Source organism: Sapajus apella, unplaced genomic scaffold (genome assembly GCF_009761245.1).
Source record: "Sapajus apella isolate SASKATOON/1434 unplaced genomic scaffold, GSC_monkey_1.0 scaffold1, whole genome shotgun sequence".
NCBI classification, from domain to species: domain Eukaryota; kingdom Metazoa; phylum Chordata; class Mammalia; order Primates; family Cebidae; genus Sapajus; species Sapajus apella.
Window position 1 is genome coordinate 49,439,961 of NW_022436941.1, and position 13,173 is coordinate 49,453,133.

Genomic DNA, 13,173 nt, shown 5'->3' on the forward strand with positions numbered 1-13,173 from the left:
CCCATCACTGTCTCTTGTCAAGCAGCTAACACTCATTACATAAAATTGTGGTTAATTGAGTTCTGACAGAAGCCATTCAGCCTGGGTTGGAATCATGGCCCCAACATGTATTAATTATGTGGTCTGGGTTTACTGCATAATCTTTCTATGACTTTTGTCATCTACAAAATGTGACAAATAACAGAGTCTACTCCATAAGGTTGCTGGGAAGAGTAAAGAGAGAGAAAGATAATGTGTATGAGTGTATATGTTTGTGTGTGTGTATGATTTATGCCTGGCCTAGGGTAAGCACTATAATACTATAGTATTTTGAGATGGAGTCTCACTCACTCTGTCGCCCAGGCTGGAGTGCTGTGGTGCAATCTTGACTCACTGCAACCTCCGCCTCCTGGGCTCAAGCGATTCTCCTTTCTCATCCTCCCAAGTAGCTGGGACTACAGGCATGTGCCATCACACCTGCCTGTTGTTCAGTATTTTAAGTAGAGATGGGGTTGCGCCATGTTGACCAGTCTGGTCTTGAACTCCTAACCTCAGGTGATCTGCACACCTCGGCCTCCAAAGTGCTGGGATTATAGGCGTGAGCCACCACTCTCGACCAAGCACTGTAATACTGTTAACTATTGTTGCTGTTAAAGCATTTGAATTTGCAACCCTAAAACACGTTCTCTGGATGAACATTTTTAAAATGGCATATGTATAATCTAAAGTCATATTTGATTTCCCCAATGGAGATCGCCCACACATAAACATGTATACAAACATACTTGAACACACTCTAGTTTTCACACTAGCAATTTTTCCTTATTTTACAAGTAAACTGAAGAACAGAAAGATGAAGTACCTTTCTCAAAGTCACACAGCGAGTAAGTGGCAGAACCAGGACTAAATCCCTAAGTCTGAATAGCATGTCTGCCCTCTGCTGCTCTGGTCAAGTCTATCCCAGAAATAAGGCAAGTAAAGTGCTTTTGGCTGGTACGTATTTATCTGCAAATACACTATATTTGTAGAAATAGTCATTATAAACAGTGAAACAAAATAAAATAAAATTAAAGTCAAAGGGCCACTGGTCCAAGTAATATTATCGCCCTACTAAAATGTCTTATTCTTACTCTCAATCACTTGGGGCCATCAGGTATTTTCAGCTACTTTTCAGAAGATAGCTCCCTTTAACAAGGGAAGAACTGGCATCATGACTCTCAGTGGAGATGCTACCATGGCCCCCACTCTCCAGATGGGGGCATGAAGAACTCTCTTCATGGCCAGCAGTGGGTGGGCGGTGGGGCTCCTGAGAGCCACCTCTCTCTCTGGCATGCAGGCCACATGATGATCTATACTAAAACTGTGTTTGCGTTTGCTTCAAGGAGAGTAATCCTTGTGCCCTTCTCTATTTTGATGGATGAATTCCAGGTTATTCCTCAGAGAATTTCTTGGGTGAGAATGAGGTTGGTCTTACCGGAGCTGAGCTCCGCCAGGAGCACTGCTCCGCACCCCTGATAGGTGAAGAACAAAGGCCTCTGGCTGACCAGGGCTGGGAAATGTCCACAGGAAAACTCCTTTCCTTTGTTCACCGTGGGAAAACGAAAGCCTCCCTGGAAGGAAACATGAAGAGGAAAGCAGGGTATTATTTCTTATCTTAAATTGGGATTTGACTCTTAAAACTGTAGTAACATATTTTCTTTTCCCAAATTCGACTATAGTTCACAAAAGGTAAAACATTTTTAAAAAGGGGCAGGGAGAAGAGGTAAACCTAGAGGAGGACACACAAATCTTGCTCTTGGTCCCTGTTTACTTTTCTCCTTTATCTCTTTCTTTCCTGGCTCAATGACAAAACCCAGTAGTGAAAAGGGACTGCTGTTGGGCCAGCTTTAATACAGATTTAGTGTCAGGCTTTGGTTTAAATTCTGGCCCTGGAATATTTTTAGGATACATATTGAAGTAGATAGGGGTGAAATATCATAATCTATGTATTTTACTTTAAATTGCCTCAGAAAATATGTCACAAATATGGCAGACTGTGACAACTATTAAAGCCAGTCAAGGCCAGGTGCAGTGGCTCATGCCTGTAATCCCAGCACTTTGGGAGGCCAAGGCTGGTGGATCTCTTGACCTCAGGAGTTTGAGACCAGCCTGGCCAACACGGTGGAACCCCATCTCTACTAAAAATACAAAAATCAGCCAGGCACAGTGGTGCGAGCCTGTAACCCTAGCTACTCAGGAGGCTGAGGCAGGAGAATACCTTGAGCCCAGAAGGTGGCGGTTGCCATGAACTGAGGTGGCACCACTGCACTCCCGCCTGAGTGATACACAAGACTCTATTTTTTAAAAAATTAAAAATTAAATAAATAAATAAATCTACTCAGTTTATGGGTGTTCACTGGACTTTTCATCGTGTTTGAAAATTTATTATAAAAGCTCAAAAAAACTAAACGAACCTGTTTGAAGATACAGATCTATTATTTGGGAACTCCTGTTATTTTAGTTGAATTAAGTTAACAAATTCACAAAAGCTTTTGAAGATTAATGTGATATGTAAGCACAAAGCCGCATACACACTCATAATTAGTAATATTTCTATACATAAATCTTTTCACATGTAGCAAGTGGTTACTAATATAAAAAAATTTTTTAAAACACCCTAAATTATATTGGAGTTATCCATATCACCCAAAGTGACAGAGGGGTAAGGAAGTAAAAGATAAGAGTTTCTGCAGGAAAAAGGGGCTAGAAAATAAACAAGAAAAATAATTAAATATCTTTAACTTAGGGGACATGCCAAAAGGAAAATAAGAGGAGTCAGTGTCTGAGACATCAGATCAGGGGCACCTATCCAGTGGCTTAAGAAGCCCCAGAATCCAAGGCAGTTCTCCCACCATGGTGTCTCTCCATCATGCAACTGAGTTCTCTCTTTCTGTTTACTGGGATTCCTGTTAGGATGAAAGCTGGCATGACAATGTTGTCATTTTCACTGGCCTAGACCTCATCCCCCATCTTCTACAGGACTTTAGCTTTAATTCCTTCTCATCCCTCAGTGATACCAAGACCCTGGGAAAATGAAAATCATTCCATCCTCACTGCAAGACTGAGGATCTCAGAACTCTGCAGGATTCAGTAGGTTTATTACTGAGCGTAAACAGCATTTACCTGGTGACGAACAAAACCCTCTGAATCTGAGGAGCGAGATCCTCAGATTCAGAGCGCACTGGAGGGTTCTTTAAAAACTTTCATTATTTGAATTTGCAATGAGCTTTCTATAACATCATAGAGGTCAAACCATCTAACATTTACATCTCACTAACTCTTTTAGAGTTAGACTCTAAAAAATAAAGCATCTAAAGTAACCTGCCAGAAACAATCTGGTGAACATGGAAATGCATACAAAATATGTATACATTTTTGTTTTTTTATTACTGTATTTGCCCAATTAGATTGTTAGAACTACTTTCAACAAACTCCTACTGTATGGACAGAGTAGTTTGCTTAATGACCCCACTCTTTCGAGGTAAAGTATAAAGTTGTAAATTTGACTGAAAAAAGCTTCTCTCCTTCTCTCACCAAGAGGCCTGCGCTACTCTGATCACTTAAATATGGGAGCATCGTATTAGAAAACTAAGTTTAGTATCCAGAATAAGGATGACCCAAGAAAATTAGTAGCCAATGATATCCCTCCAGTATTCTACAGGACGTATCTTAGAAAAACTACAACTCACCCAGTGTTGGGGTCATGTTGCCAACAACAATGAATTCAGGAATTTCTAACCCAGGAGCATATCCAATGGTCCAGGCAACTGAGAGAGCGCCATATGTGCCTCTCCTGGAAATCATAATGTGGCTTGTGCCGGCAGTGATGTCCGTGAGTTGAAAAGCGGTGGATTCAAATCCGACCTAAGGGAAAATCATGCTTAGAGTATTTTATTTCTCTGTAAACTTTCCTGTTTTCTGAAGAATGGGTTAAATGTCAACTTTCCCTCTGTTTATACAGTACATATATTTGTCTTATATTGAATTAAAGAGAAGTGCTTAAGAAATGACAACTCAGATTTAAAAATTTATTTTTTAATTTAGGTTATAGCCTATACCTATTTCTGTTTTAATCAAAATGTTATCCTTTGAATAAACAACATCTAAAAAAAGATAAGTGTAATTATGGTTAAATGAAAGCAAAATATTTTAAATGGCATTTTAATATGACTTGTTCATGGGTCTTTCCAGAACTTCATTTGTAGAACTAAAATTTGACTTCTAAGATATAATAGCATATTTTTTCATTTGCAAAATAAGCACCTTGAACTAGACCTTCTATTAGGGTTCTTTTCAGTTCTTTGACTTAATTTTATATCTTTCTTTGAAGACGAGAAAGCTTCAAAGTTTATTTTTTAATATCTGTCTTTATCACAAGCATCAAGATTTTGTTTTAAGTGTAACCTTACTAGAGTATGTGATTTATAGATGAAATAAGTTCTGAGTAATGAATAAGAATAAAAGCAGATTGCTAGCTTCACATTTTGATTTGAACAATTCAGTTTACTTCTTTTGGTCTCAATAGCTATAAATTTGGGAAACCATTTAATCAAGAGTTACATATTAAGACTGATTCTCATCTTCTTAAATTGGAATAAAGAATGGTAGAAAAATGTCAGCGGGTTCCACAGGATAACTTCTGGAGCCACAGAGAAAAATACAATAAGTACTTTCATTTGACCAGCCTAGATTCTCTGTTACACCTGACCTCAAGGGATTGGCCCACCTTGACCTCCCAAACTGCTGGGAGTACAGGCATGAGCCACCACGCCCAGCCAGCCCAGTGAAGCTTCTGCTTAGCAATTGCCAAAAGCTTTGAGTGCGATTATTCTTGCTACATGGCTAGAGGGCTATTTTTAAATGCCTTAGCCTTCTCTCTCTCTCTCTCTCTCTCTCTCACACACACACACACACACACACCCCAAACACTGATACGAGTATAGAGGATACACTAAAAACATGAATATGCCATGATAGACTCAAACCTTGCCCTTTGGGGTGATACAGTATTGTGACAATGTGCACGGATAAGGAGCAGTAAGGAGCAGGAAATGTTTCACTACTCCAAATGAATGGTTTTGCTGAATCTTTTTTTTAATGACCCATGAACAAAATGAAGACAACAAAATTCAAAGCATTAATTCTATTTCCTCATTCACTCTTAAAGAGGAGGAGGTAAAGCAAAACAACTCTTCCTCTCAGTTATTTTAAGTGCCAGCGCATTCCATTTTAGGAGAAAAAGCACATTCTTCTTGGAGAAGATGCACAGGAGGGAGTAGCTGAAGAGCATCCCCTAGTGGCCAGACACTATATCTGCCCATATTCCTGCCCATTCATCTGTACAGATATCATGTCAGCATCTCGAGCTAGGCTTGCCTGAGTTACTTCAGCTCCCACCTGAGGGAGTAGGATGAAGTTACATTTCACAATGGCTTCAAAAATACACACATTACCATAGCCACAGACAACAGCCTTGTCTTTTTCTTGTATTGACAGAATCAGCCTGAAAGGAAAGGAAAGCCATGCCCTCAACTTGTTCTTTGTTCTCATGCACATTTATGAAGGGACTGGGAAATATCTACAACAACCTCAAACAGAGGATGCAAATACTTAGTTGCAACCATGTCACAGGATCTGACCACCAGCATCTATCTACGTCAGCACAAACTTGCCCCAATAAACCAAAGTCTGAATATTAAAGACAAACATTCACAATGTTAGTAAATGAAAAAGTCTGAAATATTAATTAGTGCTTCATTATGATTTTAATTATTTAACATAAAATACCTCAATATTAGACACACAATATCAAGAGGAGATCTGAACATAACTCTTTTTTCCTACTGAATGTCGAAAATATACTAATTGTTTTTATATAATATATCCGTTACATCTACTTTGATATTCAGAGTTATTTATATTTAAGAAAATAGTAACTCATGAGAAATTCTAGCTGAGTTTCCGTCCTGCCTGTAAAAGCTGCCCTCTAGTGGTCTGCTGAGAGAATCATACCCAGGGCTAATTACCCGAGAATTAGCAGCTTTCTCAGAGACGGGAAGTACAGCAGATTTTGCTTCCTGAAGAATTGTTGGCATTCCATAGAAACGTCCACCGACAAGCATCACAGTCACCAGTTGCAAAGTGAAATTAGAGCCCAGTGATAGAAAGACCTATAAACAAACAGTATCAGTGATTTAGAAACAATTTTCAGAGAAAAATGCTGATATTTGACCTGAGCCATTAGTATAGTGCCTGCAGCTCCTTTTGTATCAGATAGTTTCATCAAAGTATGCCCTTTCCCCTGTCACAAAACAAACCATCAGTATGTAAGGTGGGAGATAAGGAGTGGAAGTTGTAGAGTATAAGAAAACTACAAATTGGGCTGGATGCGGTGGCTCACGCCTGTAATCTCAATACTGCAGGAGGCCGAGGCAGGCGGATCACGAGGTCAAGAGATCAAGACCATCCTGGCCAATATGGTGAAACTCCATCTCTACTAAAAATACAAACATGAGCTGGGTGTGATGGCAAGTGCCTATAGTCCCAGCTACTAGGGAGTCTGAGGCAGGAGACTCGCTTGAACCTGGAAGGCGGAGGTTGCAGTGAGCCGAAATAGCACCACTGCACTCCGGCCTGGTGAAAGAGTGAGACTCCGTCTCAAAAACAAACAAACAAACAAAAAACACAAATTGGCTAGGCGCAGCTCACGCCTGTAATCCCAGCACTTTGGGAGGCCAAGGCGGGTGGATCACTTGAGGTCAGGAGTTCAAGAGCAGCCTGGCCAACATAGTGAAACCTTGTCTCTACTAAAAATAAAAATATAATTGAGTGTGGTGGTGCACGCCTGTGGTCCCAGCTACTCAGGAGGCTGAGGCAGGAGAATCACTTGAACCCAGGAGGCAGAGTGTGCAGTGAGCCGAGATTGTGCCACTGCACTCCAGCCTCGGTGGCCATGGGAGACTCCATCTCTAAAATATAAAATGAAAAAAACTACAAATTTTCAAATTTTTAATGTTCCCAAATGCCTCACCAATGACAGTGCTCACAGAAGCAGTGTTCGTGATGAATCATGTGTCAAGAAAACGGAAGGGGCACTCTGGTGAAAATGTCAGCTCCTATAAACTTGGCAAAACTCACTTTCTTCATCCTTGTTGAATAATTACTAATAACTCTTATCATATTTACTCAAAATGAATAATGATTTCAGTGTACTGATTTCAGTATACTGGATAAATAAAAGTTAATAATGCTATGTATTACATATTTTCAAAATTTTAGAATCCAACAAAATAGAAGGAATCTGGAATTTATGTATTGATGTTATAGTAAAAGTTATTTTTGAAACTTACAGCACATTTTCCCATAGAAACATTGATCTTGGTAATAATCCCCATGTTATTTCATAACCTGGAATATTCCCAAAAACTGCATATCTTTACTAAATGTAAAAATCAACCATTTCTGTAAAGTCTCTTCTTCTTTTAAATGTAATGAACTTAGAAAACACATCCTCAAATTTGAAAAATATATACCATTGTGGTTTCAAATATTGGACATCATAAGGGTAACAGATGTTTCATTCGTTAAAGATGACATTCACTGAACATGAATCATAGGTCAAGTGCTAAAAAAGACAAGTAAATCACAGAAAAATTTCAATCATGTACATTCCATCTCTACTATAAGAGTATAACCCTCCCCCATGAAGGTCATTGGCTGGGCAGCTAATGATTTTTCTTTATCTTCCTAAGAGTGAAGAGCCAGGTGTCAGCTTAAAGCACCAGGTCACTTGTGCCTTCTCGCCTAGCTCCTCTGCTCATGGGCCCATCAGGTACACACAGACTTATAGGATGTGGCAGATCCACAGGGAGCAGCCAAAATTAAATGCTAAATGGAACTTGATTTAAGAGATTTGAGGAAAAGCTGGTTTTCCTATGGAGGAAAAGAGGCGAGATTGATTTGAAAATGAATTTGAAAGTTTTTAGAAGTTGATTGCATTCTCAATATGCTCTTCTATTTCCTTAATCCAAGACTGCCCCACCAATACCATTTTCTATATTTCCTATCATTCTTGATGGCATTGGGCACAAACAGAAATGATTTATGGTACATAACACCCTGTGTACCTGCCAACACTGTTTATCCAAATGCTTTTATAATCGGCCAAAGGCCATGATGTATCTAACCCCCTGTGCTGTGGCTTCTAACCTTCACGTGGGTATTTGAACAGGGTAGGTTTCCATTGGGCTCTAAGAACAAAAGACTCTTGATGTAGGTTTAACACCAGAACCTTGGAATGTCAACTGTTAGCACCTGGTAAGTTATTAACACCTGGTTAACAACTGGCTTTTTTATGAGGCACAAACTGACAATAAGAATCACTGACATGCTAAAGAAACAAGTCTAGGTTTAAAATACTTTTTCAGAATGGAAGACCGATTTCATATTTGTGGCTGGGTCATTTACTGAGCACTTATTGTATGCCAATCATTGTGAGACGCTCAGCAGCTATAAAGATGACGGAGAACAATTCCTGTTGCCTTGTTGCTCCCCGTCTGGTGTAGGAGAACATGCGTGAACGTCCTTCTTTGTGGCCTACATGTCCAAAGTCTTAACTTTTATCCAGGAGTGTAGAACAGGAAGAAAAGGACGTAAACTGTCGTAACTAATATTCCAGTCTTTAAAGAGCAATGGGTTATATACCAGGTGAGAGAGAAGAAAGGAACCATTGAAAAAAATCTTGTCCTTGGTTTAAGTGCGTGTCACACCTTTCTCCAAACAGTTCCTTGGAAGACTAACTCAGCAATACTTAAAAATCTATGTGCCGTCTTTCACCACAATCCTGGAATGTGCGAGAGAGAAGCTATGTAACTTGAAATAGGTTACAGAGAGACGTTAAAGAGAGCGAAAGAGGTTTTCATGCATGCATAAACCACTAAGCTTTTGTTACTTTTTATGAAAATAGAAATCATAAAAATAATTAAAATGGCTTTATGAGTTTCTTAATATTGTTTCAAAGACAATATTAAGAAACTCATAAATGATGCTTCATTTATTGTATTAGAAAAGCTAACTATTTTTACAAACTGCAATGCTAAGCTTTCAAATGAAATGAAAAGTGGACTACCACATTCTTCAAAATGTTCCAGGTACCCTGAAAATCTAACAAGTAGGCAGACCAAGGGTGTTAGTCCGTGTAATAGACATCACTTTATTTTGGTTTTCTTATACCTGAGAGCAATTTTGTACTATAAACATTGCTTAGTAAAATAACAGAATATCTAATCTTCTCTTTGGCCTACCTTACTGTCAAACGAAAACTTAACTATAAAATGATACCTCTCTACTCCTAGGAAAGTTAAAGGACTGCCCCCTGGTGTTCATTAGCAGCTTATAACTTGAATATGTTCAGAATGTAATGCTATGAATACTGTATATGAGAAAATGTTTCGAGTTACACAATTTAGGCACACTGTATTTTTAAAATTTTTTTCTAATTTGTAAGTGAGACTTGATACAATGTTATTCTGGTTAACTTAATCCACCTCTCTTCTTCCATTTTTGTACTCTTTTAGCCTTGAGAGCTGTTGGATAGAGGAAACGGAGGTTAGAACTGATAAAGCAAGGTCATGATATTGAGTCAGTTTCCCAAGGAACTAGAGCAGGTCTTCAAATAACACAGCTTCATTCAACGCTGTTTCATATAATGTTGAGAAAAAATCAGTTCCCAGCCAGGCCACTGTCTGTGCGGAGTGTGCCCATTCTCCCCATGTCTGCATGGGTTTCTCCGGGTATTCCGGTTTCCTCCCACATTCCAAAGAAGTGCACGTGAGGTTGAATTAGCGTGTGTCAATGATGCCAGTCTGAGTGAGTGTGGGTGTGAGTGTGACCATGCCTTGAGATGGGATAGAGTCCTGTCCAGGGTTGGTTTCTGCCTTGAGCCCTGAGCTACCATGATAGGTTCTGGCAACCCATGACCTTGAACTGGAATAATAGGGTAAATCATTATTTTCTTTTTATGACTCTCGAAGGCAGATATAGCTCACAATTATTTTAATGTTTAATTTTGAAGTAGTTGGTCTTTATTTAGAAGTCTGGTGCTGTTTTTCTGACCAGAAATATGCTGGAGGAACTTAACTATTGTTTATATCAATTAGCTTATGGTAAAATGGGTTACATTTCATTTAAAGCTGCAATTTCCAAGAACCTGTGGACAACATTAAGGGAGGACTTACTGTACAGGAATGTAGGAATAACTATGAAACTCACATCTCACTAAGAAGTCCCATTTTTTTTCTTCATTAAGCAACAACAAAAGGCTCAAGTACATTGCACATCAAAAGGCTGTACTGTGAGTATGGATTAGTGTAACAGCTTGTTGCTTATTCTGAATCATAGCCCATTTTCTATGGACCACAAGTTTATATGAAACTAGGCTGACACTGGCTGAACACTACACCTCCATGAAAGCAGCAACCAAATGCTCAAGCCTTCATGGAATTGATTTGAGTGTTCCCAAAGGCTTCAGAATTCCCCTCTTCACCATTCCTCAACAGAATATATTCTTTCTCATTCCCTCCTAGCTTCACAATTCACCCTGCAAGTTTTTCTCAAGATGATTCCAATCTGACTATTGCTTGGGAGGCCTTTCTTACACATAAGATAATTAATCCCAATGCCATAATGCATCCAGTGGCAATGAATGCCATAATGCATGCACAGAGGATGATATGACATGCACCATCCTTGGAAGGATTTTAAAAAACAGTCATTCAATCACTTTCTGTGATTCAGATTGAGAAAGACTACTGGGCTGTCTGCTTGACCCACAGGAAATCCAAGCATTCTGCTCACTCACCCCAGATGTTGGCAGAGCAGCCTGTTATGATTTCTCCTCATTACCATTAGAGAATATTATGGCCAATTTCCTATGTTCCAGCTTTTCAAAGAGAGAAGTAGGTGCTGTATTCACAAATCCTCTTCATGTAATCTATTTCATTGCACTCTTTGCTAGAAGCACAAAGAAGCTTACAAATTTCTCCCCTTCAACAAGTACCAGTGTGTGTGCATGTGTGTGAATGTGTGTATGCATGTGTGTGCATGTGTGTGTGTGTGTATACACATGGGTGTGGGTCTGCAGGTGTATATGCACAGCACTGGAAACACTTCCTAGAACTTTGTAAGTATTAAATAAATGTCTGTTACTCTCTACACAAAAATCCATTATCTCTGGTCCAAATAGCAATATACTTATTATAATCTGCAAATGTGTCATCCAGTAGTTACTACACATTTTTCAAGGGCATTATTTTGTGGTTCCATTTAAATACCTGAATAAGATTTCAAACTGACCATGAGGTAAGTATGGGCACTCCTGAAGGTGTTTTATTAGAATGAGCAGAAAACTGAAGAAATGGCACAAACCTGATCCTTTATTGGCACCACGTCCACTTTGTATGTGGCACCATCCTTGACCACCAGCTGCCTCTCTGCACTTTCGGAAACAATTGGCTCTTCTTTATGATCAGATGATATTCGAAGCCCAATAGCCACATCTCCAAATGTTCCGGCAAGCCGGGTTATGTTAACTTGGATGGATCTAATAAGGCTCTGCCCAATAAGTATTGACTGGCGATCTGAATATAGGGCAAATACTCCATGTGGGTCATCATTTGCATAAACAGAGAACAATGTGATATATTTTTCCGGATCCAGTTCTGCTCCTCCCTCTACAGAAACAAGCTGGACCACATAATCTTCCTCTATTTCGGGAACATCATCTGGTAGCAAATGAACATCAAAGCTAGCTTCACTCTCTCCATCAGCAATGGTAAAAAATCCATTGGTGAAAAGAAAGTCTTCAGTAATGTCAAACTCACTACTTAATTCCCAGTAAACCTAAAATAAAAGAAAAAAAAGATATATAATTTAGTATATTACACCAAAATCCTTTAAATTATGTTTTCCTCTATAATAAACAAAAAAGAATTTTAATTGTGCATCACTATATTCAAAGCCAAACTCTCTATGTTAGTTTGGGAAGTACATTAACTCTTTCAGGGGGTTGAGTGCTATCTGCAGGACAAGATTACAAAATCTCATTATTCTACCTGCTTCTAAAATAATAGCACAATTTGAAGAGACACAGAGAAGCAAGTTACCTTAAAAATTATAGTTCCACAAATAACTTTAGTAGTGAACTATACACAATATTTGAAGGTAAAAAGTAGATAATTATTCAAATCAGATATTTGTTTGTTTTTAATAAAATGGGAGTATCTATGAGATATCAAAAAATCTATCATTATTTTCCCAGAATTGCTGGCCTCCAAACTATAAAGTTTCAACTGAAGAAGTACAAGTTAATATCCAAAACAGAAAAAGAGGTCACTGCATAGAGAAATTTCACAAAGTATGTTTTTCTAGCAAACAAATTACCTTGATCTGTTAATCAAACATCATGAAAACTTACAAGGACATCCCCAAACATTCTATATAAATATACATGCAAATGCAACCTCTGAAAAAAAAAACAGCTGCTAAATGGAAAAACTATAATGGGAATTATAAGGCCCTGGAGAATTTACAAAAATCATTGAGAGGCTTAAGCAGGAAAGGCTTCATGTTACAGCAAACAATAAAATATAAAATCATTTGGTTCTTTATAATCAAGTTTGAAGAAAATCTTTCTCAACTAACTGTAACCACATTTAATTTAGAGAGATAGCTGGAGGTTGATGCTGATGAGAAAGCCCAAAGATGTTAACATAAAGCCTCTGTTTCTCTGAAAACTCATGTAATTTAAGTTTATCAAAAATTTTAATTAACTAGAACATGCAGCTTCTCTGTCCTTCTTAACCTCATTTGTTAGGCAAACTGGTAATCTGAAAAATCAAATGAAAAATAATACCGTAATCTCTCCAAAGGTACCCTTAACTCTTCTGACAAAGAAGGTAATGAGCAGGGGCCCTTCCAGAGCCAGAGGCTCTGAATAAGTCTTCTTAGACAAAGTCTCAGGAGCAAACTGAACAACTCCGTTTGGATCGCCAAACTTTTGTATCTAAAAAATATAAACAGAGAAAAGAGGAAATAATATATAAAACAACAGGGATAAATTATAGTATAGAAGCTGAGGAAATGAAATAAACGTAACAA

At 38.5% G+C, this 13,173-nt stretch overlaps 1 protein-coding gene across 5 annotated transcripts in view; it reads right to left on the reverse strand.

Annotated features, from left to right (window-relative positions):
- ADGRV1 (adhesion G protein-coupled receptor V1) overlaps positions 1-13,173 on the reverse strand; it is a 565,868-nt gene that overhangs the window by 341,386 nt on the left and 211,309 nt on the right. For all 5 annotated transcript variants that reach the window (XM_032276299.1, XM_032276290.1, XM_032276319.1 and 2 more), the window contains 5 exons: positions 12,929-13,078; positions 11,443-11,916; positions 6,045-6,188; positions 3,708-3,882; positions 1,454-1,589 (listed from right to left, as the gene is read on the reverse strand). In XM_032276299.1, the coding sequence (XP_032132190.1) occupies positions 1,454-1,589; positions 3,708-3,882; positions 6,045-6,188; positions 11,443-11,916; positions 12,929-13,078 (1,079 nt within the window). The remainder of the gene's footprint in view (positions 1-1,453; positions 1,590-3,707; positions 3,883-6,044; positions 6,189-11,442; positions 11,917-12,928; positions 13,079-13,173) is intronic.